At 36.0% G+C, this 22,667-nt stretch overlaps 1 protein-coding gene across 1 annotated transcript in view; it reads right to left on the bottom strand.

Annotated features, from left to right (window-relative positions):
* Positions 1-493: 493 nt before the first annotated feature.
* The window catches only part of NEK7 (NIMA related kinase 7), a 157,606-nt gene continuing 135,432 nt past the window's right edge, over positions 494-22,667 (bottom strand). The window contains exons 9-10 of the mRNA XM_060644030.3: positions 21,328-21,441; positions 494-3,536 (exon numbers count right to left, since the gene is read on the bottom strand). Coding sequence (XP_060500013.1) covers positions 3,426-3,536; positions 21,328-21,441 — 225 coding nt within the window. The 3' untranslated portion in view covers positions 494-3,425. The remainder of the gene's footprint in view (positions 3,537-21,327; positions 21,442-22,667) is intronic.

Here is a 22,667-nt window from a genome sequence, read left to right as displayed (position 1 = left end):
CAGACTATTTTGAATGTGATCCTGATGTGAAAGGTAACCCATCACTGCACCGTCCGCCTGCGGATTTTACCCCGTAAAGATCTGGCCTCAACGTTTCCAGGTGTAGAAAGTAATCTTTACTTTTTATGTGAAAAGAATGTTCAAATTATCTCTAATATGGTTAGCAGCTTATTACAGTGACAGGAATGGAAACTGTGGCCTAAATTTTGGACTCGTAGTTTTATAATTTTAGAACACCTTTCCCTATTCAAAGACAGAAAATGATGTACCACAGAGAGTAGGAACACGTGAAGGTGTGCCTCACTTTAATCCACTCGTCTAAGAACTTCATTATTACCCTCGACTGTTTTAATTGTTAGGCTTCTCCCCAAAGGATAAAGTCTTAGAAATGATTAAGAACTGTTTTTTCTGCAGGTTAAGTGTTAAGCGACGTAAACAATAGTAGGTTTTAGGGGGAAAACATCACAGATACATAAAAATTTTATTGTACTCATTTTTTAATTTTGTATTTTTATTTATTTTAGGATATTATACAATTTTCAAAGCTAACAACAGAATCTTTTTTAGTATGTGTATTTGAAGCATAACAAAATAAAAGTATTTCACAAAAGGAGTCCGTAGTACAGTACTATTGAAATATGAGACATAGGATAATTATGCTTTTGTGGGTTATGAACATAATACATTCATTTTAAAGAAAAAAACATTTAATATGAATAACACTTTGGTTAAAATAAATATCATGTCATGTAAATGTTAACAGCAACACCTGAAGTATATTGATACAAAAAAAGGTGTTTTGTAATAGGTACTACGTAGAACGGTGAAGCATTCATGAAATGGCTGTAATATCTTATTAAATTTACAATCACTGCACATTGCTGAGCACTTTATTTATATGGGGATATCCTTCTTCCACCATTCCTAAACCTCAGCATACAAAACAAAGTTACCCCACATTTTCCTCTGGGAAACTGGTACCAATGTCTAAATAAGGTTTAGAATCAGATGTACCTTTCATTTTACTCCTTCCCAATTCAACTGTTTTACTTAATCAGTACAAAATTTACCTATAAACAGAAATATAAAGAGGATATTTTATAGGTGATTATAAAAATTAAAACTCCTAATCATCTTCATAATTCTTTGAAATGATCTCATTCAAAATTAAAATTTGTTTTTTACACAGTGGTTTCTTCAGGAAAAAGTATGAACACTTAGATGAAAAAAAAAAAAAAAAAAAAAGATACAATACCCAAAACAAAAAGTTTCCACATGTAGAAAATAATAATGGACTTCCCTGATCATTAAATTCTTCCCAGCTACTTCCTTCTAGCAGAGAGATTCACTGAAAAGAAAAGCTTAAGTCTTTCCTTAAAAGTCACTATGAGGGGTTAAGCTAATGAATTTTAGATTCATGTATTTTTAAAGAATGCAAGAAAAAGGAGAGTGTTCCAATTACAGAAAAATTTTCTCTCAATCAATTATATTACAAGAAAATGAATAGGACACGAATGGTCAACAAAAATAATTCTACTCGTACTTCTGGAGACAAATCTGTGGATGCTCAGTGTAGAAGTTCTAAGTAGCTGGAATCTGGGAAAAACAATGTCTCCAGCCCTCATTGAAAGGACCACCCGTGTGTCCTTTGTCTCTCCCAAGGTAAAATTATCCTTCAGGAACCAGAACCGATTAGATTCTGGGGAGAAAAAAAAGTTTATGCTTTTGCCCTTTATAAACCACTTTTAAAGTTTACAAATGACCGGAAAGTATTCAAATGATTGTACAAAAACTACTTATATGAGCAAACAAAACCAGCAGTTGCATCGGCTAAAAGTAGGTGTTCTCTGAACATGAGGTTTTCACGTTGGCAGGATTATCCATCCCAGGGTTAGAAGGTGGCATGGGGTCCTTGAACAGTGACTGCCACTCGGCCTCTGGGCTTTCACAATTCTGTGAAGAACTGGTCGCCACTAACATGAAGGCATTCAGGGAAAACCGATCTCCACAACAGCATTTACTAAGCTCTGCCCCTTTCCTTCAACTAAATGAAGCGTTACCGTCTCTGTCACCTTCATGCATGAATACAGTACTTTGCTTAAAAGCTTCTTAACAGAAATGTTAATATCATAAAAATTCTGGCTGTGGTAATGGCCACTTTTCGTTGCTTTAAACATATTCTAAAATTACAACCTTGTCGAATGAATCAGAACGGTGTCAACATTCACAGGTACAGTACAACATACATCCTTTCTTCTTCTCTAACAAGACAAAATTACACACATACAGGGTGGCCCAAATCTTAAAAAGTTAAAAAAAAAAAAAATAATGTTTTTCATCCAGGAAAAGTGATGGTATACCAAATATTTTTTTAAAAGGGTATTATGTTCTCAGAAAACCTGACACATAATGGATAAAATGCACATACAATATAAATAAGTAACTTGAAGAATACAAAAAAAATTTCTGAAGGGGACCAATCCGAACTTCAATAAAATCTCTGAATAAAAACATATGCTTACACCTATAGTGTACAATTATGAAGAGAGAACTTAAATTTATAAAGAACTTGAAATATAGTACTGCAAGATTATTCAAAGAAGATTTTTCAAATGTACAAACAATAATAAAAACACAAAAAGAGCCTCGGGCAATGTGCAACTTTCAAAATTACTATCACACCAGCCAAACAAATCCTTAACCACTTTTTAAATGGATTCATTTATACCACTTTAACGCAAAGAGAATATCAAAGATATTAAAACAAAACAAAATAAAGCAAAGAACTCTTCAGTGTCTGACTCACATTTTGTCCCCCAATTTTTTTCACATTTAATAGTTGCATTTTGAAAGTTATTATAAGCTAAGAATTTGAAGTGTTTCTCAGTTTATGTCTACATTTATCTTAAGAATGGTATTTGAAAACTACAACGCTAAGAACTAAAACACATACTTCAAACTTTTAAAAGTAAAATAATCACAAAAGTTCACAATTGTGTTAATCTCAGATGTTCATAAATGACACAAAAAGCAAACGAGTCACGTGTTCAGATACTTTTCCTCAGGTTACAAGTCTATCTTGATGGGTGCCAAGCCTCACCTTCAAAATTTGGCACTGTGGATCTATCTGAACACAATTTATCCGCAAAAAAACTCTAAATATTTCTAAAGACCCTTAGTCATTAAAACCCATTAAATTTTCTTTACTCTCCTAACATGCAATTCGACTCTCCAAAGTCACGTGGGGTTTGCAAGAAGGTGACTTAAACGGGTACAAAATGAAGCTTATATGAAAACTGGTTAAGGATTCAAAGCACATTAGCTCTGAAATATTAATCTTAACACCCAGACAAAAACGGGGAGGTATGGTTTGCACAAAAATACTTTAAATTATTTGGGCGATGTTCTTCATGATCTTCATGTATTCAGCTGCTTGCGGTGTACTCATGCATCCTCTTTGCTACGTCATATACGTAGACGATGTCTGGTCGCTTCTCTGGATCTGGGTTGATGCACATATTCACTAACTGTCGTAGCTACAGAGAAAGAAAATACAAGATGCTTTAGAAAACCATTGCCATAAGTTATTAAAAATATTCTGACTAGATACAGATTGATAAGGAAAGTACATTTTCTGACTGAATATTCGTATGTGGAATTTAAAAAAACAAAACAAATGAGCAAAGGAAAACAAAAAGAGACAGACAAAACAAGAAACGGACTCTTAACTATACAGAACAAACTGACGGTTACCAGAGGGGAGGTGGGTGGGAGGATGGGGGAAATAGGTGTGGAGATCAGAGTACACTTATGATGAGCACTGAGTAAGGTAGAGAAGTGTCGAATCACTGTATTGTACACCCGAAACTAATATATTACTGTATGTTAACTATACTGGCATGGAAATTAAAAATTAAAAAAAAATAAGATATATGACTGCTGTCAATGATTTTACAATTAGTTGAAAACTCTGAGAAGTATGTATAGTCATTGGTATTAATGTCAAGCAAAATGTATTGTCTACAATCATAGGCTTTAAAATAATTTTATTATTTTTCAAAGAAGCTTAATTAGAAGATCGTAGTCATGAAGGATAACAGGTTTTTAACTCTAAGGCTCCAAATTAACTGAAGACATATACGCGTTTATTTGATGTAGGATGTACTACATTAGCTGCAACTGTAAGTTTATATTTTCGCAATTATATAGTATATATCTATAGATCTAAATTTTTATGAGGCACAGAGTAGATCAGCTATCATATGCACTTATCACACACTCTTTTATATAAATATAAAATGTTTTTATTAGTTTCATATTAAAGAAAAACACTCTTCTGAACTAAGAGTAATAAATTACAAGCAAGGTGAATTATGAATAGTATTCTAATCCTCATCTCCATGAAGCAGGGTTAGCATCTTCACTTTATAGATAAGAGAGCTGAAGTTTACTTATTTACATTGCTTATTTACATTACAGAAAATATGCACATTCAATAAATTTAAAAAATGTATACCCTCCTCCCATCTGGTCCTAGAGCCGCTGAGTAGAAGAATATGGGATTTCTTTCTCAATTCCAACTGCCATCAGTTTATGAGACTATGTGTCTTCATAACACTGTATAAGGTCTTTCACAGATGATAAGCCAAATCAAGAGGAAGGGCCAGTTTCATTTGCTTTCTAAGTATGTCTTGAGAAATAATTTAGGTATTTTGAAAACTTGCATTAACTCTTTCTGGCCAGTTATTACCATGTAGTAAATGGTAATGGTAATGTTACTCCCACTGAGAGAGGGTCTGAGGATTTAAATTTCTATTCCTTGCAGTGCAGCAGACAATAGAATTCAAAATCCGTAAGGGGTACAGCAATAGCAAGGCATTTTATTATGGTGATCTAAGAGAAATTTAAATCAGAATGAGGTTGGCATTTTACCCATTAAAATAAAAACAAATACATCCCATTATACACAATACAGAAAACAGCAGGAAAAGCATTTATAAGGATACTTATATTTAAAAGATAATGTGTTCTAACAGGTCACCTAGTTGTCAGATATTTTGTTTAGAGATAAAAATGACCAAAAAAAAAAAAAAAAAAAAAAGCAGAAAAGATGACAACAAAAAAAATATAATTGTGATACAAAAATTCATTCTATTGAACCAAAATGCAAGTAGATGTAATAGCAATTTTTGACGGAATAAAACTGGCACATCCTTCAAACCAGTCCAGAAGCCTTATATTTTCAGCTTAATACTTCAGAATTGGGTGACATTTCCAACCTACTGTAGCAAATGGTCACGTTCTCCTGTCCAGAGGAGAAGGTGGCCAAGATTAAAGATAGATGGATGTAAGTTTAGCTGAAGAGGACAGTGATTCTCTGGCTCTCCAAAGTAGAAAGATGAGAACCAGGAATAATAAAGGAGGAGAGAAGTAAAGTATAAGGTAAATGGAGAGGTAGTGGGGTTAGCAGCTGAGCAATTGCTTTTTAACCTCCCCTCCCCACTTAAGGATAGCCTTTATAAGGACAGGAGAATCAGAAACTCTGCAGTAGACAGATTGAAAGCAATACAATGTTTGCTTTTTCTTTTTCTTATGTATGTGGTTCAATCTCCATCTGAAATGTAGTTCATTTTGTCATAAAGATTTATCTTTTCCAGAGAAATGTCTAACAAGTCACATAGCATAAAATCAGATATAAAATATGCATACCTCAAAATTTTTCCTAAACTTTATTATATCATAAATTAATAAAATATGAAAAGAAGATCCTATAACATGAAAATATGCTTTAGTAGTGATTCTCACTCGTCGGCCACCCCAATGTCTCTAGAGGCCCTACTTCGCAAGAGACAGACAATGCTGGCATTGGAGGACACTCCTGGTTAATCAGGTAAAGAACCAGTCCAGAAAGGAAGGCTTATTGTCCAGGATGGGAAATGAGAAAATGACTCATTTTTCTTCCTGACAATCTGACTCTTCTTTCCTTTCTGCCTCTCCCTTCATTCATTCATTCATTCATTCATTCATTCATTCAATAAAATCTTATTGAGCATTTATTATGTGCCAGACAGTTTATTAGGTAGTAAGGATAAAGCAATAAATGAAATATACGTGGTACCTGCTGGGGACGGCTTACAATCAATCTAGCGCAGAAAGAAAGAATGACAAAGAAATAAATGTAAGACTGAGGAAATCATATAAATACTTCTCTTATAAACTATAAAGGGATAGGTATCTCAAGAGATATATGTGAGACAGTTAGAGGCAAAAAGACTGTAAATAGCCACCCAGAAAAAACAATCATCACTTTCCTCTTTTTCTTTCCATCTATTTAATGAATTGTTCCAACCTGACTCATTGAGGACATCCAGAGGACAGTATTCTTCATCCCAAGCACTACAACGGCATCTGTGGTCACTGTCATGTCCATTTGGACCCTCTATTCAGAACACACTTCTTGTGGCACCTAGATGGCTCAGTCAGTTAAGCGTCCAACTTCAGCTTAGGTCATGTCATGGCTCATGAGTTCGAGCCCCACACTGGGCTCTGTACTGACAGCTCAGAGCCTGGAGCCTGCTTCAGATTCTGTGTCTCCCTCTCTCTGCCCCTCCCCCACTTGCATTCTGTCTCTCTCAAAAATAAATAAACATTAAACACACACACACACTCTCTCTCTCTCTCTCTTCTTGATTACCTGGCATTACTCTTCATTTTCATTCCATTTTAGTCTCTGCCTCCCAGGGGCAGAGCCTATGCCTTACAATGTCCCGTGTCACATAGAAATGTGGGTATAAGCTCCTATCCTCCCGGACCTCTCACATCTGTCCCCTGCTATGAATGTGCTTTGATTTGATTGAGACCATGTCCAGTATCTTTCCTCCTAGTTAACCTTCTGCTTCTGGACTTACGTCACTCATTTCCAGGCCAGACCTCATAGCACAATCCTTTAACCACTTACTTGGCAACACCATTAATACGTAATCCTTTGTCTTTTTGCTATACCAACCCTGGCAATTGTTATCTTCGCTTCTCTCCCAGGACGTGAAAGACTGCTGGAGAAAAATCACAGACACCATACAGTCTGGAGTCACCAGATTCATGGTCCTAGCTGCAACTGGACCTTACAAGCTGTTCTACAATCCAAATGTTTTGACTCATAAACTCCATTTCCCCCAGTGGCTAATCTCAATCTTCACTAATCTGTAGGCACAGCCCTCAATTCCTTCTCACCCATGACCTTGCCTCCTACCTCATAATGAAAAAACACTGTTAGGCTTAAGTTTTCCTCAGTATCTTATCTCAACCTATCAAACATATATACATCTGATCCATATCTCTGTTCTAGTCTCAGAAGAATTCTTTTTTCTACTGTTCTCAACCCTACCACTCAATCTCTGCACCATTAGACATCAGTATCTGGAATATAGTTGGCTATGAATGAATATTTAATGAATGAATATTTAATGACTGTTATTCTTCTATATCTTTAGCCTCTCCTCATGTGCCGATTCCTTCATCATAGTCTATAAGTATAGTCAAGTTTCTCTTCCTAACCACTGCCTGATCTAATGTATTTGCTCTACAGCTAAATTTCTTGGGGGTGGGGAAAAAAAAAACAACACTATCTTACTATATCAACTTTCTTAACCTACTTATTTAAAGCCAACTACAATCACTTTTTCATCTCCTCCACCCCTAACAGTACTTCACTGAAATCGCTCTGGGGAAGGTGAACAGTTTGCTAAACCTAACAAACTCTTTTCTGTCTGCCTCTTACGACCTTTCTCCCTGTCTGCTGCTGCTGATCGCAGCCTTGCTGGGTGTTGTGTCCTCCTCCGGCCCCATGCACCATACTGGTTCTCCTCTGACTTTTCCTTCCTTTGTAGGTTTATCTTCCTCTGGCAGTCCCTCTATTGTCAGTGTGTCCCAAGGGTCAGTTCTTCCCTTATCTCTTTTCCTTTCTCCACCATCTTAACCTACACACCTTCATTTACTCCCATGGCTTCAATAACCATCACAATATGCTAAGGAGCACACAAACATACCTATCCTCACACCAGACCTCTTTACAGGCTCTGTTAACGTATTTCCAAGCTGGCTTCTGAGCATATCTATCTACAAATACTAAATCTATCTACATATACTAAATCATATATGTTAATCATATTACTTATATTAACGTTAATCATATTAAACATGCTCAGAACTGAGCATATTAATCATATGTTAATCATATTAAACATGCTCAGAACTGAGATTTTATTTTCTCCCCAAACCAGTTCTATCTTGGCAATGCCTCCAATTTCTCAAGCCAGAAATCTGAAATTCCTACAAGACACTTCATCACACTTCCTCCCCCTTGCCTAAGAATCATCAACAAAGTCCTACTGTTTCCTATTTTTTCTTGCCGCAGACCCCACTGTTTACACTCAAGCAATAATCTTCCAACTGACAGCTTTACCTCCAGTTTCTTCCAATCTCCTTAGCACTGCCCAAACACGAAGCTGACCACACTTCAACGTTAAGCATTTCGATGGCTCCCATTGCCCTTTAGAAAGTCTAACCATTAGCATGGTATATTATAGGCTACTAACATTTGGCTCTTGCCTACCTTTCCAGCTTTATATTTAGCCCCAAACCCCTCCTCCCTCCAGCCCCACACTACACTCTGACCATAACAAAGCACTCACAGTTCTGTGTTCATCAAACTGTTTTATGCCCTGAATCTCTGTATGTTGCTTTGCTGCTTATTATAAAGCCTCCCTCAAAATCCCCCTACTTGCTTGCCTACCACCTACTCATTCTCTGAAGCCTCCCCTAAACATACTTATTGGCATGCAGAACTTAATATTCTCTTTGTCCTCCATCATACCCTCCAAATATTTTTTCTGAGGTATAGTTGACATTAACATTACATTAGTTTCAGGTGCTCATGTGCTTTTATTAAAGCCTTTACAATCCTTTATTGTACTTCATTTAGTATCTGTGTCCTCCTATTAAACTGAAAAGACCTGGAGAATGGATATTAGATGAACAGTAAGTGCTGACATGTAAATGACAGAATGAATGGGGAACTTCTGAGTGAAGGAAAATGAAAAGGTTTTGTGGTCATGGCAACTGAGCTAAGGTGTGAAGCGTGAATGTAATTTTGATATACAAAAGGGCAGGGAAGAGTCTAAGCAGAGGGAACAGAATAAACAAAGGTGCTGAGCTAAAGAAACTGTAAGGTATATGAAAGCAATAGCAAGTACTTCTGAATGATCGGGGAGCAAGCAACAGGGATGAAATGATAAACGGAGGCTAAATAAAGGAAAGGCTTAAGGAGTTTAGAATCTATTGATATAGGCAACAGGAAGTCAGTACTTAAGCCAGGAGGGAGAGATCAATAAAGCTGTGCTTCGGTTCGTATTTTCTTGGCATAGTCAAAGAACAAAAAGAGAGCAATGCCAGCAGAATGTTCAATCGAGTTTCTCTAAGATTTCAGGCAAGAAATATTGTTCATCAGAAGTTCTCACCAGGGTATGTGAAAGGAGAGTGTCTTCACTAACGGAAGTAGGTAACAGAGAAGGAAGAGTGGCTTCGAGGGGGCAACAGGGACAGTAAATTTTGAAGGTATTACTTCTGAGATACCGACATATTGAGATTTGGGTAGAACTGTGAATTTCTGAATTCGGGGCTTAATTCTGTATCTATACCTAGATAACTGAATTATGTATACACACACACACACACACACACACACACATATATAAAATATATATAAAACAATTTTATATATATATATAAAATAAATATAAGTATATAAAAATATATAAAAATATAAATAAATATAATATATATAAATTTATATATAAATATATATATATATAAAACAATTTTTATGACTCTACTCATATCAGGATTATGAAGATGAAGGAGATAGCTTTAGTGAGAGGTATTAACCTATACTGAGCATAATTTTGCACTGTGTGGTTCTCTTAAATACTCATGTATTACTTTAGCTTTATTTAAGGGCAGGTATCTTTCTGAATTTTAAAAAATCCTTTATTTATATAGGATTTACTATTTTACAAAATCTTCCATATCCTTTTAAAGTATTGTAATCTCTCATAACAATCTCAATTTACAGAGGGAAGAAACTAAGAACCAGTTAAAAAAATTAATGGTGAAACCTGAACTGGAGCCCGAGTCACGTGATTTTTAATGCAGGCCTTTGTCGCCATTGTTGAGAACTTGCTTACTTTTATCTAAGTTGGCCTTTTGGTTTGAATTCTTCATGATGCCTAATATAGCTTTGCATGCATAATGATTTCTCAGTAACACTTACCAACTGGTTAAATTTCAAATCATTAGCACTACAGAGGGATATCACTTGGTTTGAGATATTATCTGAGTTCCAATCAAGAGAGGTTAGTTACCAGGTACTGACAGGAAATACCAGTTCTATGGTGGCCACCAGTGAGCAGAGAAGGTAGAATCTCAGGTACTTTATTCAGATTCTCAGGGGTTGGTCTGACTTCCATCCAATGAACACAGTGGTGAGACACCTCAGCTATAATTGAAGGGGTCAGAGCTGACTGGCTTTTTGTTTTCCCTTAAGCAAATCAGCAGACTAGAATCCATCACTCTAGGTTCTTGGCAAAGATTATTAACGTGTATCGAATATTGAAAAACTTGAACGTTCAAAGAGTCCTGAAAGGTGTGCTACACAGCTCCTATCAGACACTTGTTAAGAAAGTGAAAATTTAGGGAAGGCCTTGAAAGGGACAAAGTCACCTTTATAACTTTGGATAAACCAAACTCTATTCCTTAATCAAATTGAGCCACCAGGAGGCTGCATCAGGAAACTCACTGGTTTATCCCAACGCCAAATCACCTTTCCAAAACCATGCTTTAATGCTTGCTTTTGGCTTTTATCAAACATCACACAGGTATTATCTGTATAATTACTACTAAAGACGCTGCCTGGTGCATTACTCATAGATCCTTATAGGAGATTCTTCTATTATAATCTAGTGGAAGAGAACATTGGTTTCTCTGGGTAACTGGTAACTTGAAAACAGAAATAATTTGCGGTTTCCCTTTGAGCCCTGACAGAAGGGAAGCAATAACTAGATGGGCAGCTCAAGCACACAACTATTGTTGGCCATTACGTTAGGTGTGTTTACATTCCCTTCCATCCTTGGTTCTGAATTTATACTTCCATTTCTATTTTAATAACTTGGTAAGTTATGTCTTTTATTGTAAGTTATCAGAAATTCTTTTTGAAAAAAAAAAGATGGTTTGTAACACAAAATGGGAGATTTACATAGGTCTGAATTCTTAACTGGGTGCAAGTTTTCCTGGATATATGTGAGATAACTACCGGTTGTTCTAAAGGCACTGGTTGTTCTGAATAGACTTGTTAACGCAGTGGAGGAAAAATCAGTGACAACAGTCTTTTGGCAATGTAATGGGAAAAAAATCCCAATGTAAAACTTACTTTCATGTTACAAATAGCCATAGACTAAGTTTTATACCTTTAATAATTTGGTTTAAAAATACAAATTTATATGGATCTATGGATTGTCTTGTCATACCAGATAACAATTCAAGTTAGATAAATAAGGACACATCTCATCCTGTCTTCTTTCAAATGTATACAAGAGTACAGTATCACTCTTAACATGGTAGAGTTATTTGTGCCTCTGCTATAATAATGGCTAGGAGGATAAAACTGTCACCTACATGTTAGAAACCAGGAAGGAATAACATTAGGAGACAACAGAAAGAGGTTAAAAGTCATTCAGTAGAGGAAGAGGAAAAACTCTTACCTTTGCCAGATAGTTTCTAATTTTAAGTTGTTCAATAACTACTCAGATCAGGTTCATTTGGTTACTCGTTGCTTCACTTTCTGCAGCCAGTCAACACATCTAGAGGTCATGTTACTGAGATAATAGATGCTCCACACAACTAGTAGTTATTTTTTCTAGGTTTTCAGTGAAAAACTGGAATATAGTTCCCTTGAACATTTTCAGATCAAAAGATCTCTATATGCCCTCCCTGGGGTTTCAACTATGTGCTATTTAGTATCAGAGTGGAGAGAAAACCATTTCCTAAAATCTGATATATATTGAGTTCCTCTCATGAATCAGGCACTATCCTATACATTTTTACAAAGCTTAACAATTCAGTCTTCATAACAACTCTATTCTCATGAATCAGGCACTATCCTATACATTTTTACAAAGCTTAACAATTCAGTCCCCATAACAACTCTGTTCTCATGAATCAGGCACTATCCTATACATTTTTACACGGCTCAACGATTCAGTCTTCCTAACAACTCCATGGGGTGGGCGCTACTATGACATTTTACAGAGGAAGGTCACAAAGGCAGTAAGGAGCACAGCCTGGATTTGAACTGAAGTAGTCTAGCTTCAGAACCCAGGCTTTTAAAGTTACTGTGTTATATATACTGCTTGAGAAAAATCTTAATGTGCAGGTTCCCTCACGGCCACCTTTGCACAAAGGCGGGAGACCTACCAGATAGACAAAGATGGTTTTAGACTATTTGATTCTCAAAAAGATGCTAGCTCTAAAACTGGCTCATTTAGTTTCTAAATCAACAGATATGTCCTCATATTTCATAGGCCAACTCTAATCAAAAAGCAACCCCCCCAATTTTTTCTAGGGCTCTAAAAACTTGCAATGAGATACAGGCCTACTTTATCCATGAGAGATACATTTAAATGATGACAAAAAGTGTTAGGATTAGTATTATGATTAGTGTGACAATTTTAATGTTCTTTTTTTTTTTATTTTCTAGAGAGAGAGAGAGAGAGAGAGAGTGTGAGTGGGGGAGAGAGGCAAAGGGAGAGAAAGAGAGAATCTTAAGCAGACTCTATGCTGGGAGTGGAGCCCTATGTGGGGCTCAATCCCACAACCCTGGGATCATGACCTGAGCCAAAATCAAGAGTTGGAATGCTCAACCGAGCCACCCGGGTGCCCCTTAATGTTATTTCTAATCCTACTCATGCATTAAAGTGACAATAACTCCTTCCAAACAAACAAACAAACAAAAAAATGTACTTGAATTTTAACATGGGATTTTTTATGCCAGATTATAAATTTACATAGTAACTGATGAATTATAAAAAATCTCTCTAACAAGTTTTCTCTCAGAAAGTCAGACATTAAATAATCAAAATGAAATAATTATCTTAGAGGTTTCCCTCAATGTTAGTCTTTACACTTTTTAAAAAAGTTCCTATAAACCTCTGGAAGAAAAGAAGGTAAAAATCTTTAACATTTATCTAATATTTTGCAAAAGTCCTAAGTACAATACCATTAACCATGTTCAAGGAAACATACATTCCTACAGTAACTTTAAGAATTTTGTATATATTCTTGTGTGTCAGGCTTCAATTTCTAATAACATCATTAGGCAACTTGCTCAAAAAATTTTTGTGTTTCATCTGAGGGAGTTAGCTTTCCATTTATTCCTTTATAGAAATAATGCCAAAATCAGCAGATGTTACAACTTTGATAAAAATAAATAGGGGTAAGTAAAGAAACTTTTTGTGGTTTAGGTTATGTCAAAAATTTCTTTAGTTTGTATTAACACGTTTGTAAAAAATTGTACTTTTTAAAAAATTGTTTTATATAACACGTTAAAAATAAGGCACAAGAGAGGTCTGATTACACAAAAAGCCTTACAAAATCAGAAGGAAAACTGTTTAATTCAGATGCTTAAGGGAAATTTAAAAAGCAATACAGAAATATTTAAATGAGTAAAAGCATATAGAGCAAAAATTAAATCAATTCTCTATGACATTTCTAAAGGATTATGAAATCACAGAGTTATATGGAAATTAATGAATATTTGTTTTCAATGAAGTGGAGAAAATACCAATATATATTGATTTATATATTTCCAAAGAAATATCAAAGCATATGGGTTAGTACCAGAAATATTTAAAAGAAGAGAGTGCTAACAGTCATTGTTAGCAGGGCGATAACCCAATTACATATCAAGTTCAGTCACGTACAGGTAATAACAATAGGGCTCTTTGTGCATTATAGCTTTAGGTCACTAACACAATTCTCAATAGAATAATAAAGACTGGTGCTATTGGTACTGTTTCTTTTTCACCCCCATCTTAATCCCTCTGAGACCAATTATGTTATATCAGCCTCCCAGATATACCCAATTTCCATCTACCCAAGGACACATTTTAGCACCCCAAAGTGGGTCTAATACATTAAAGTACACTATATTTCGGAGCTTTAGATATTTATACAAAATGATTAGGCGTACCCAACTTGTACACCAAAGCGTCACCAGTGATTGACTTGGGGGTAGAGGGAGAAAGGAAAAGAAAGCAATCTTACACAGATATAAGGTAATGTAATGTCTATATTTCACAACTGAAGATCATTCAGTGTGTCTTTTGAAAACTGTGAAAGTCTTACAGAAAGTTACACGGTTTTATAGGATCCCACAGGAGATGTGAAATATAGGGCACCGTTTTGGATTCATGTCTTTAAGGAGCAAGTCCCCCGTGTCACTTCTGAAGCATAAGTGAACAAAGGGCCTACTTAAATATATTTTTTAAACAAAAATGGAACATTCAAAGCTTAAAGATCTAATCTTATATGGCAACTCTAACTAAGGTGGTCAACTGATATTATAAATGATGAGAACAGCTAACTCACTGAACCCATTTTTTAAGAAGGAAAATCAAACATTATTAACAGTGTTTGAGATAACACTGAATGTTAAGTTAATCTTAATAAATAATGGCACAGTTATATATTTATTATTATAAATAGTCTCATCTCACTTAGCATTGGATGACATGATTATAAGGAGTACAGAGATATCCGTGAAAGCAGATTTAGCTCCAAACATTTATTGTGCCATTTAATTGAATGTCTCTCATGTAAATATTCCTGGGATCGTGTATTAGGAAGTTTCCTCCAGCACAAATTTAAATAACATGGGTTAATTTTGACTAACAACTCCAGGGAATATATATAGTTCTATTAAAAGTTGTGAATCTGGCAACTATAAAATAAAACTATGTAGACTGCTCCAATGAATAAAAAAGTTTTATAAACTTAGTTTAACTTCAAAGTATGTGAAAATAATCTGTCCCTGAGACTCTCATCTTTTTTTGCCTTATATACACAAAGCATCAGCTCTTTTATGACTAAAACAAAGGTCATGTTTTTGTTATGGACTCAAACTTCAAAATGAGCTTCTTTAAGCATATTCTGAATTTAAATATGATACAAACAGAAGTTATTTATAAATGTTAGGTGAAAAACTTCAGTTATAATTTTTAAGGCGTTCATTTAACACTCACCCTTAAAGGGTAACTCTTTGGAAAATAAACTTTCTCTTATTAGTAAAATTGTGACAAACTGTAACACTTCTTGGTTGGTAGATTATGGACTCGTATATCTGGTATCTTACATGTGTAGTTTCCACATACTCTAATATGTAAAAAGAATGCTATCCTTCCGCAAATAGCTTCCTCCTTCGTTCATTATTACATGACGCCCTGCCCCTCCCCCCACCTGGTTACCACAAGGCAGAGGAAAGGAGATTCCAGATTAATATGGTGGGTGAAAATAGAGAAAAGAAAGATGGAAAAATGGAAGGAAAACATGAAGCGCTCGCTCACACAACACCCGAGAGTTTACTTCAGGCTGCGTGACCTTGTAGCACGCGCAGTGGGATGCCATGAGGCAGAGGCACAACAGCGCCTGGTCGGGTAGAGGCTCTGGCACTACCTGGCTCTCTATTTGCTCATATGTGAAATGGGAAGAATGTCACTGCCTTTATTTCTTTAGCAGGAAAGTTCTTACATGGCTTAAAAAAAAATGGTGATTTCTCAGTTGAAAAAAAATCACTATTCCAATTTTGTTTAAAGCCATGTAAATATATTTATACTCTGCAAGAACCTATAAATATCTGCAATCAGTTCAGTTCAACTAAATATTTTATTATTGTTATGTATACATAATCACACATAGAAAAAGCACTGTACTTTTTAATCTTTATATTTTAAATGCCCGGGAAAAATCAATGCTTGTCTCAAGAATAACAAAAATGGTGCTGGAAATTCTTCACGCATTTAAGTAAAGCGGGGTAAACTATTCCTGGGAACGCAGAAAGGCAGAGGAATACCCCCTCCTCCTACCCTGCATTTCTCTTTAAAGAAAAAAAAAAAAAAAAGGAGGGGCACTGGAATGGAGGTTAAAGTAAAAAAGAAAGTTTGTTATTTATGAGGTAAAAGTCTATGAGCATTCATTCATTCTCCATTAATTCTGATTGGATGTGATCTTTTAGGTTGGTATTTTAGAAGATAATTGCATACTTGAGAAGTAGAGTCCCATTCACTGATTTTAAATAAGAACAGACACCTTTCTATCTGTGAGCTGGAGACATAAAGTGGCAAAACAAACACGTTTAATGAACAAGAGAAGCATTCAATGATCTGAAAGCTGATTACAGGTTCAATAATTGCATTTCCAAAATTATATTTTGGTTTCTCCGTGTATAAAAAGAAGAAGCCCCGGGCGCCTGGGTTGCTCAGTCGGTTGAGCTTCCGACGTCAGCTCAGGTCACGGTCTTGCAGTTCATGAGTTCGAGCCCCGCGTTGGGCTCTGTGCTACCACACAGCTCAGAGCCTGGAGCCTGCTTCAGACTCTGTATCTCTCTCTCTCTCTCTCTGTCCCCCTCCCCTGCTCATGCTCTGCCTCTGTCTCTCAAAAATAATAAATACTAAAAAAATAAAAATGAAAAAAAAGGAGCCCTACTGAGTTAGCAAGTTTTCAAAAATATAATTAGAAGATAACCACAGATACTGACAGATACTGTGTTCTACAAAAGTAGAACATTTTTATTTACAATGACCTTGAAATGACCAGGAAGCTGGTAAATATCTGCTATGGCAGTCAGCACAGATGGACAAGTGCTGCTACAATACAGCTGATTTCATTCAGGAAGTTTCAACCCTCTCACCCATGCTCTCTATAGGTGTTTAAATTTGTTTTTGCACAAAGCATTGTTTTTTCAAATCCTGAGTTTAATTTCTACTTTCTCAAACCAAGGTTACCTTTATTCTCCCTATTTATTTCCATTTTTCACTTTTGTCTGCAAACCCTTGACTCAACTTCCCAGAACTTCCTTCCAAACTTATCTGTTCAAACCTAAAATGATGACAAGCTTCCCAAAAGCAACTGCCAAGGTACAATTCTGTTCAGTCTTTGCCATGTCTTCTCTACTTAATTAAAAATTTTTTACAATAAACAAAAAGTATGGAAAGAGACAGAATTTCCATTCTGCATGATATTAATGCTACAGATGTTCAAAAAATGTATTGGCTAAAAAGAACTCAGCACAGACTCACATTTTACCCTTTGTAAATAACTGTCAATATAACTATTTGCTGTTGTTTTTCAACTTAAGAGTCATGAGATAACTGAGAGAACAGTGAAAATGCTTACTTTTGATGACCACTCCTGTGACTCTCAAAGAAATTAAATACTGAAATGGAAGGAAAAAAAATCTGTTTGTCTTATTTTCCAATAAATGGATACTGGGCATTTCCAGAAATGATGCTGTTTGTTGATAAGAATGAAAAAATCATACGGTGGGTGATATCGATAAAATAAAATAATCATAGATTCTGGCCTGTCTTTTGAGTAATTGTCTGCCTCACTGGATGGAAAGAAAGTTCTTTGGAGAAGTTTTTTCATTCATCCAATTGTCAAATAATTGGTGCATTTACTTATTTTTTCATTTATTCCTTTAATCTCACTCTTTCACTTCCTCATTCCATCAATCAATGGCTGAACCTTTTTAATATGCCAAGCCCTAGAGATACAGATAAAAAGCAGTTACTGCTACTCAGGAGCAGGAGCTAGACAGTCTGGGGGTGGGAGGTGGGGGCTGTGTGCAAAGAAAGGACTGCCATGCAGTGTATTGCCAAGGGAGGAGGGTATGGGGAGAGAAGAAAGGGGAGCAGGAAAACTTAGTGCGGGAGAGGATGCCCAAGCTTTGCTTCAAAGAGGTAAGTTAGCCTGGTAAAGAACAGGGGAAGGGGGATTTCAGAAAGAGGAAACGGCATCCATAAAATCGTGGAAATTCATGGACCATTGAGGATAACCTGCACTGGGACAGTTAGGGAAAGAAGAGAGTATCCTGTGATCAGTAGGTCTGGATAGATAAGCCAGGATCAGATTACAAGGGCGCTTTTGAGTCATAATTCCTTGTATATAGTAAATGTTCAATACATTTTAACTTCACGGATGTTAATTGCACAACACCAACAATCCCAAGTTTAATTAAACCTAAGAGATATCTAAGGAAAAATATCTATCTTTTCAACTCAAGATTTTTATGGTTTTAAATACAGTAGTTCCCCAGTGATACACGAATGAGACCATTACTAGAAAAAGAAAGAGCACTGAACACCAAAAGCTACTGTTTGCTATAAACAAAAATGTTTTACTAAGCTATAAAATATACACCTCCCAATATCATTCATGTACAGCTGACATATTTCAATCTATAGTCCTAATCATTTGTACATAATGATAACAGTATCATTCAAAAGGAAAGATTTGGCACCCGGGCTTATTTTTCCAAAGGACGCTATTTCTCATTTTTGGTTTGTAATGCTTGAATATATGAAATAAAAAACACCCCAAGCTTTTAAATGCTGAGTTCTTCTAGCTGGAATGACTACACCTAGAAACAAATCTTATAGAGTTCCTTATTCCTATTGATCAAGGCTGGTGGTGGGCACAGCTACTATTTTCATGAAATTCTCCCTTCAAAACCTCTTTGGGCTGCAGCCTTAATAATGTAGCAGGAGCTAAAATCAATTTGATAAGCTTCCTAATAGGCATTTAGTGGGAAATTAATTTCCTTAATTTTTTTTATTTTTCAGACAGTTACAGAGCCTGCTACCGATTTAGCTGTAGAATGGACACTTAGCGAACTGGTCCTTTAATTAAGAGTTGGTCATTTAAGAAACTTTATGCTTTACTTCTCATTGTTCACGCTAAAAAATGAAATGGCAATTTGAACTTTTAAGAGATCTAAAAAGCCTACTATATAAGGAAATATTTGAGATCCCACTAAAGTATCACAGCATCAAAGCTGCTCAGGTTTTTTGCTACCATAAATCCTGAGTAATTATGTTACAAACAGAGTTCCTACTTAAGGAGAGAAAATATTTATTAGCACATCTGCATCTCAAAGCTCTTGTTCTGAGAACTTTTCCACATAACTGAAAAGATTCGATTAACATTATTAGTCTGTATTTTTCGTACCTCATTTCTTTAGTAAGAATTCGTTTCCGTGTTTACCTAGTTTAATAGCCTTCTATTTCACCACAGCATCACGACAGATTTTACCAACATAAGAAACTGTACTGTCTTCTTTGGAAAGTACCCCATACAACATGTTTCGCTTTATATCTCTTTTCGAAACTGGTGACTATATAGGGTGAGCTAAAAAGTGGAATCTGTTTTCCCTTCCCAACTCTGAGACCTTCTATCTGGGCCAGACTTTGATATCTGCCCCTTGGCTGAGAATCCGCATATCCAACTTCACACTTAGCTGCGGTGAGGTAGCCCTGCAGGCAGGCCGACTTCAACGAACCACTAGTGGTATCATCATTAAAATCCTGCTGAAGGTCACCATGGTAACCGCCTGCTGAGGCTTCACTGCTGCACTCCGCATCTCCTAATCAGCTACCATGTGAAATGCAAATTCAGACAGTCTGAAAATTAGTCAAGAAGAATAGGGGATGAGGATGCAGATATGTGAAATATTCATGCGCTTCATGGAAAAAAGAAGACAGCATGAATGACACAACAAAGAACGGCCCCTGACATTCTTGCCATCATTTTGCATTATTGTTCACACCCTACTGTATTTCCAGGCCTATCATTCTGAAGTTGGTTTTGTGAAATGCCATATTTATATTCCATACCCAAAATAGTAATTAAAAATGGCTAACATAATAGCATTAACATCAAATAAAGGTAATACTTCTAAATCATCATCCTTGCCTTATCAGAGTTTATTTTTAATTACCGCAATACAAAGGCTATGAAACAAACAAACAACAACAACAACAACAACAACAGGCATCAAGTGATTATTAGTATCAAAACCACAGGGAAAAAAGGTACTTACAGCATTCTAGGCCCTCAAATGCTTTCCACATGCTAAAAATTCTTTAGAGAGATTTATTATTCAAGTTACACTGACTCAATTTTCCTTCTATAAAACTAAAACCGATTGCTATTCATTTCAAGATAGAGTGACAAGACTACCTAATAAGTGAATGTTATAATTGTTTTATATTTTCCTTTGCTCCTTGCCATTTCCCTTGGGCAAAAAATCTGTTGCTCATGAGAGGGTGAGATGTCCTAACTCAAGACAGTGTTTTCTCTGGGTATGTTCCCCAGTAAGCTTTCCAAAAAGAGTTATGTGAACACATTTAGTTTACCCAAGATATTGCTGTTCTGCCTATCTCCTCCTTAAATACTGGCAAAATGTACTGGGCTAAAATAGGAGAGGTTTTGTTCAATAAAAAAAAAAACTATATGTTGGGTAGAGCCAAAGCAACTTACTTCGATGAACCACCAAAGCAAGACAAGGATTCAGACTCAGATTTTAATACAGTAAAGTTTCCTAAAATTTTCAATCCCACCCAATATACATTTTAACATGTCTACTAATGACAACCTCAAAACATTTCCCACAGGGATTTGATGGCGACAGTGAGGCAATGACAAGTTAGATATGGTCGAAGGAGGGAGGGTAACTCTGAAAGAACAAGGTAGAGACACGTAAAGCTAAAAGACGTATGCTTCAAATTGTGGAAAACATGGATGAGAGGAAGTTCTGCCAAAATGGAAAGTTGTAACTGTTGGTCTGAGACTGTGAGAGTGACCAATTGCCTTATGAAGAAGGCACCAGCCATGCTGGTCAACGAGAGCCGGGGTTTGAGCACAGATTCTGCCCTTTGCCGTGTTCAGTATGCTGCAAAGTCAGCTACCCTTCTCATCACACCTAAGAACTGACCAATTTCACACCACATGCTGTGCTGTGTTCTACTCCACTTTAGGAACTGCAGAGTCAACCCTTTAAACAGTAAGTCTCCAAGAGAAGGAATACAGAATGAAAAGTGCAATTTCTGCCACCATACTTGTCATTTGTGTTTCTGGATTAAAAAAAAAATTTTTTTTCTTAATAAAATGCGAACGTTAGCGAAATGAACAACAGACAAACACATAGACCGACAAATGACTTACTTCCTCTGAATAGTGATCTGAAGGAAGAGGTGGGTAGTCACACTGTTCTATCTTCTTACACAGCGAGTACAAATTCATTTTGTCACCATAGAAAGGACTCTGTAACGCAGCCATCTGTAAAATGCTCCCAATGAAACTGATATAGTTATATGGTAACTTTTAAATGAGATTTCATCGAGTATATTACACAGGGGTAGAAACAGCTACAAATACTTTCAATAAAGTTATTTGGGGCATTTAGATTTTATGAATATTCCTTTCTGAGAATTATCGAGTAAGTTCTATAAATCTTATTACAATTTTTGGTTATTTTTGTCAACATTTAAAATCCCTTAAGGGAGAAATGGTTAGTGTATGTGTGTGTGTGGTGTGTGTGTGTGTGTACTTATACACACACACACACACCACACTCATACATACACATATGACATACCCCAGTATTAAGAAAAAAGAACATAAAGAAACTTAAAACGCTTTGTAAATATAATGCCATAAAAAACAACCAATCCATCTCATGACTAAACAGACCTCAGTGGTATATAACAACCATGCAATGGTCAAAATAACACAAAAATGAAACTGAAATTGAAAATGAATTATAATCTAAGCAATGGTTTGGGGAGTAGAATGTACAGCATTTCATCCTGCATGACAGTTTCTGTAGGGAAGGATTATTCTGAGAAGAAAAACAATGCCTTCCAATCTGAATGTTATAACTGATTCTCAAGTAGTTTACAATGAACTAGAACTTCTTTTCTTTCGATAATGTCTCAAAAATACTAAATATGTTCAAAACCTCTCTGAGTCATAGCGGCTCCTTCAAGGCATCCAAATGAGATTTCTATCCAGAAAAAAAAAAAAAGACTCAAAGAATGATCAACTTTGAAAAAGACATTATTGGATTTAAATTTATTTTCAGACAAGGTTCTAAGTTGACATTTAAAGTGCAAGCAAGTACTGTGGTAAGCAGGGTTACAAACTAAAAAATTCAATTTAAAATGTTCGCATCCTGTTCAAAACCTTCTAAATCTTTGAACCGCAGCAGCAAGAATACAACACGGAGTGCGAGGCTGCCCCAAAGTCAGTCACCCTTTTCTACATGTGCTAATAAGTTTGATTTTGGAAGGACAATGTGTACATTCCCCAGACAGGCAGAGTGTGTGTGAAACACGCTAGTCCATGCTGTGCTACTCAGTGAGCGTCAGTGGGGACAGGACAAGCTGAAAATGGCTCTCATCTGTCTTCTGGTGCTCCAGACAGAGCTTTAACTCCTTCGCAGCCTTAAACGAGGAGGGGACGGCACTGGAAATCAAACCTGCAAAGTAGCTTGACACAGTTTT

This window comes from Panthera onca, chromosome F1 (assembly GCF_046562875.1).
Source record: "Panthera onca isolate mPanOnc1 chromosome F1, mPanOnc1 haplotype 2, whole genome shotgun sequence".
Taxonomy (NCBI): Eukaryota; Metazoa; Chordata; class Mammalia; order Carnivora; family Felidae; genus Panthera; species Panthera onca.
This window is presented reverse-complemented; position numbering and strand designations above follow the sequence as displayed.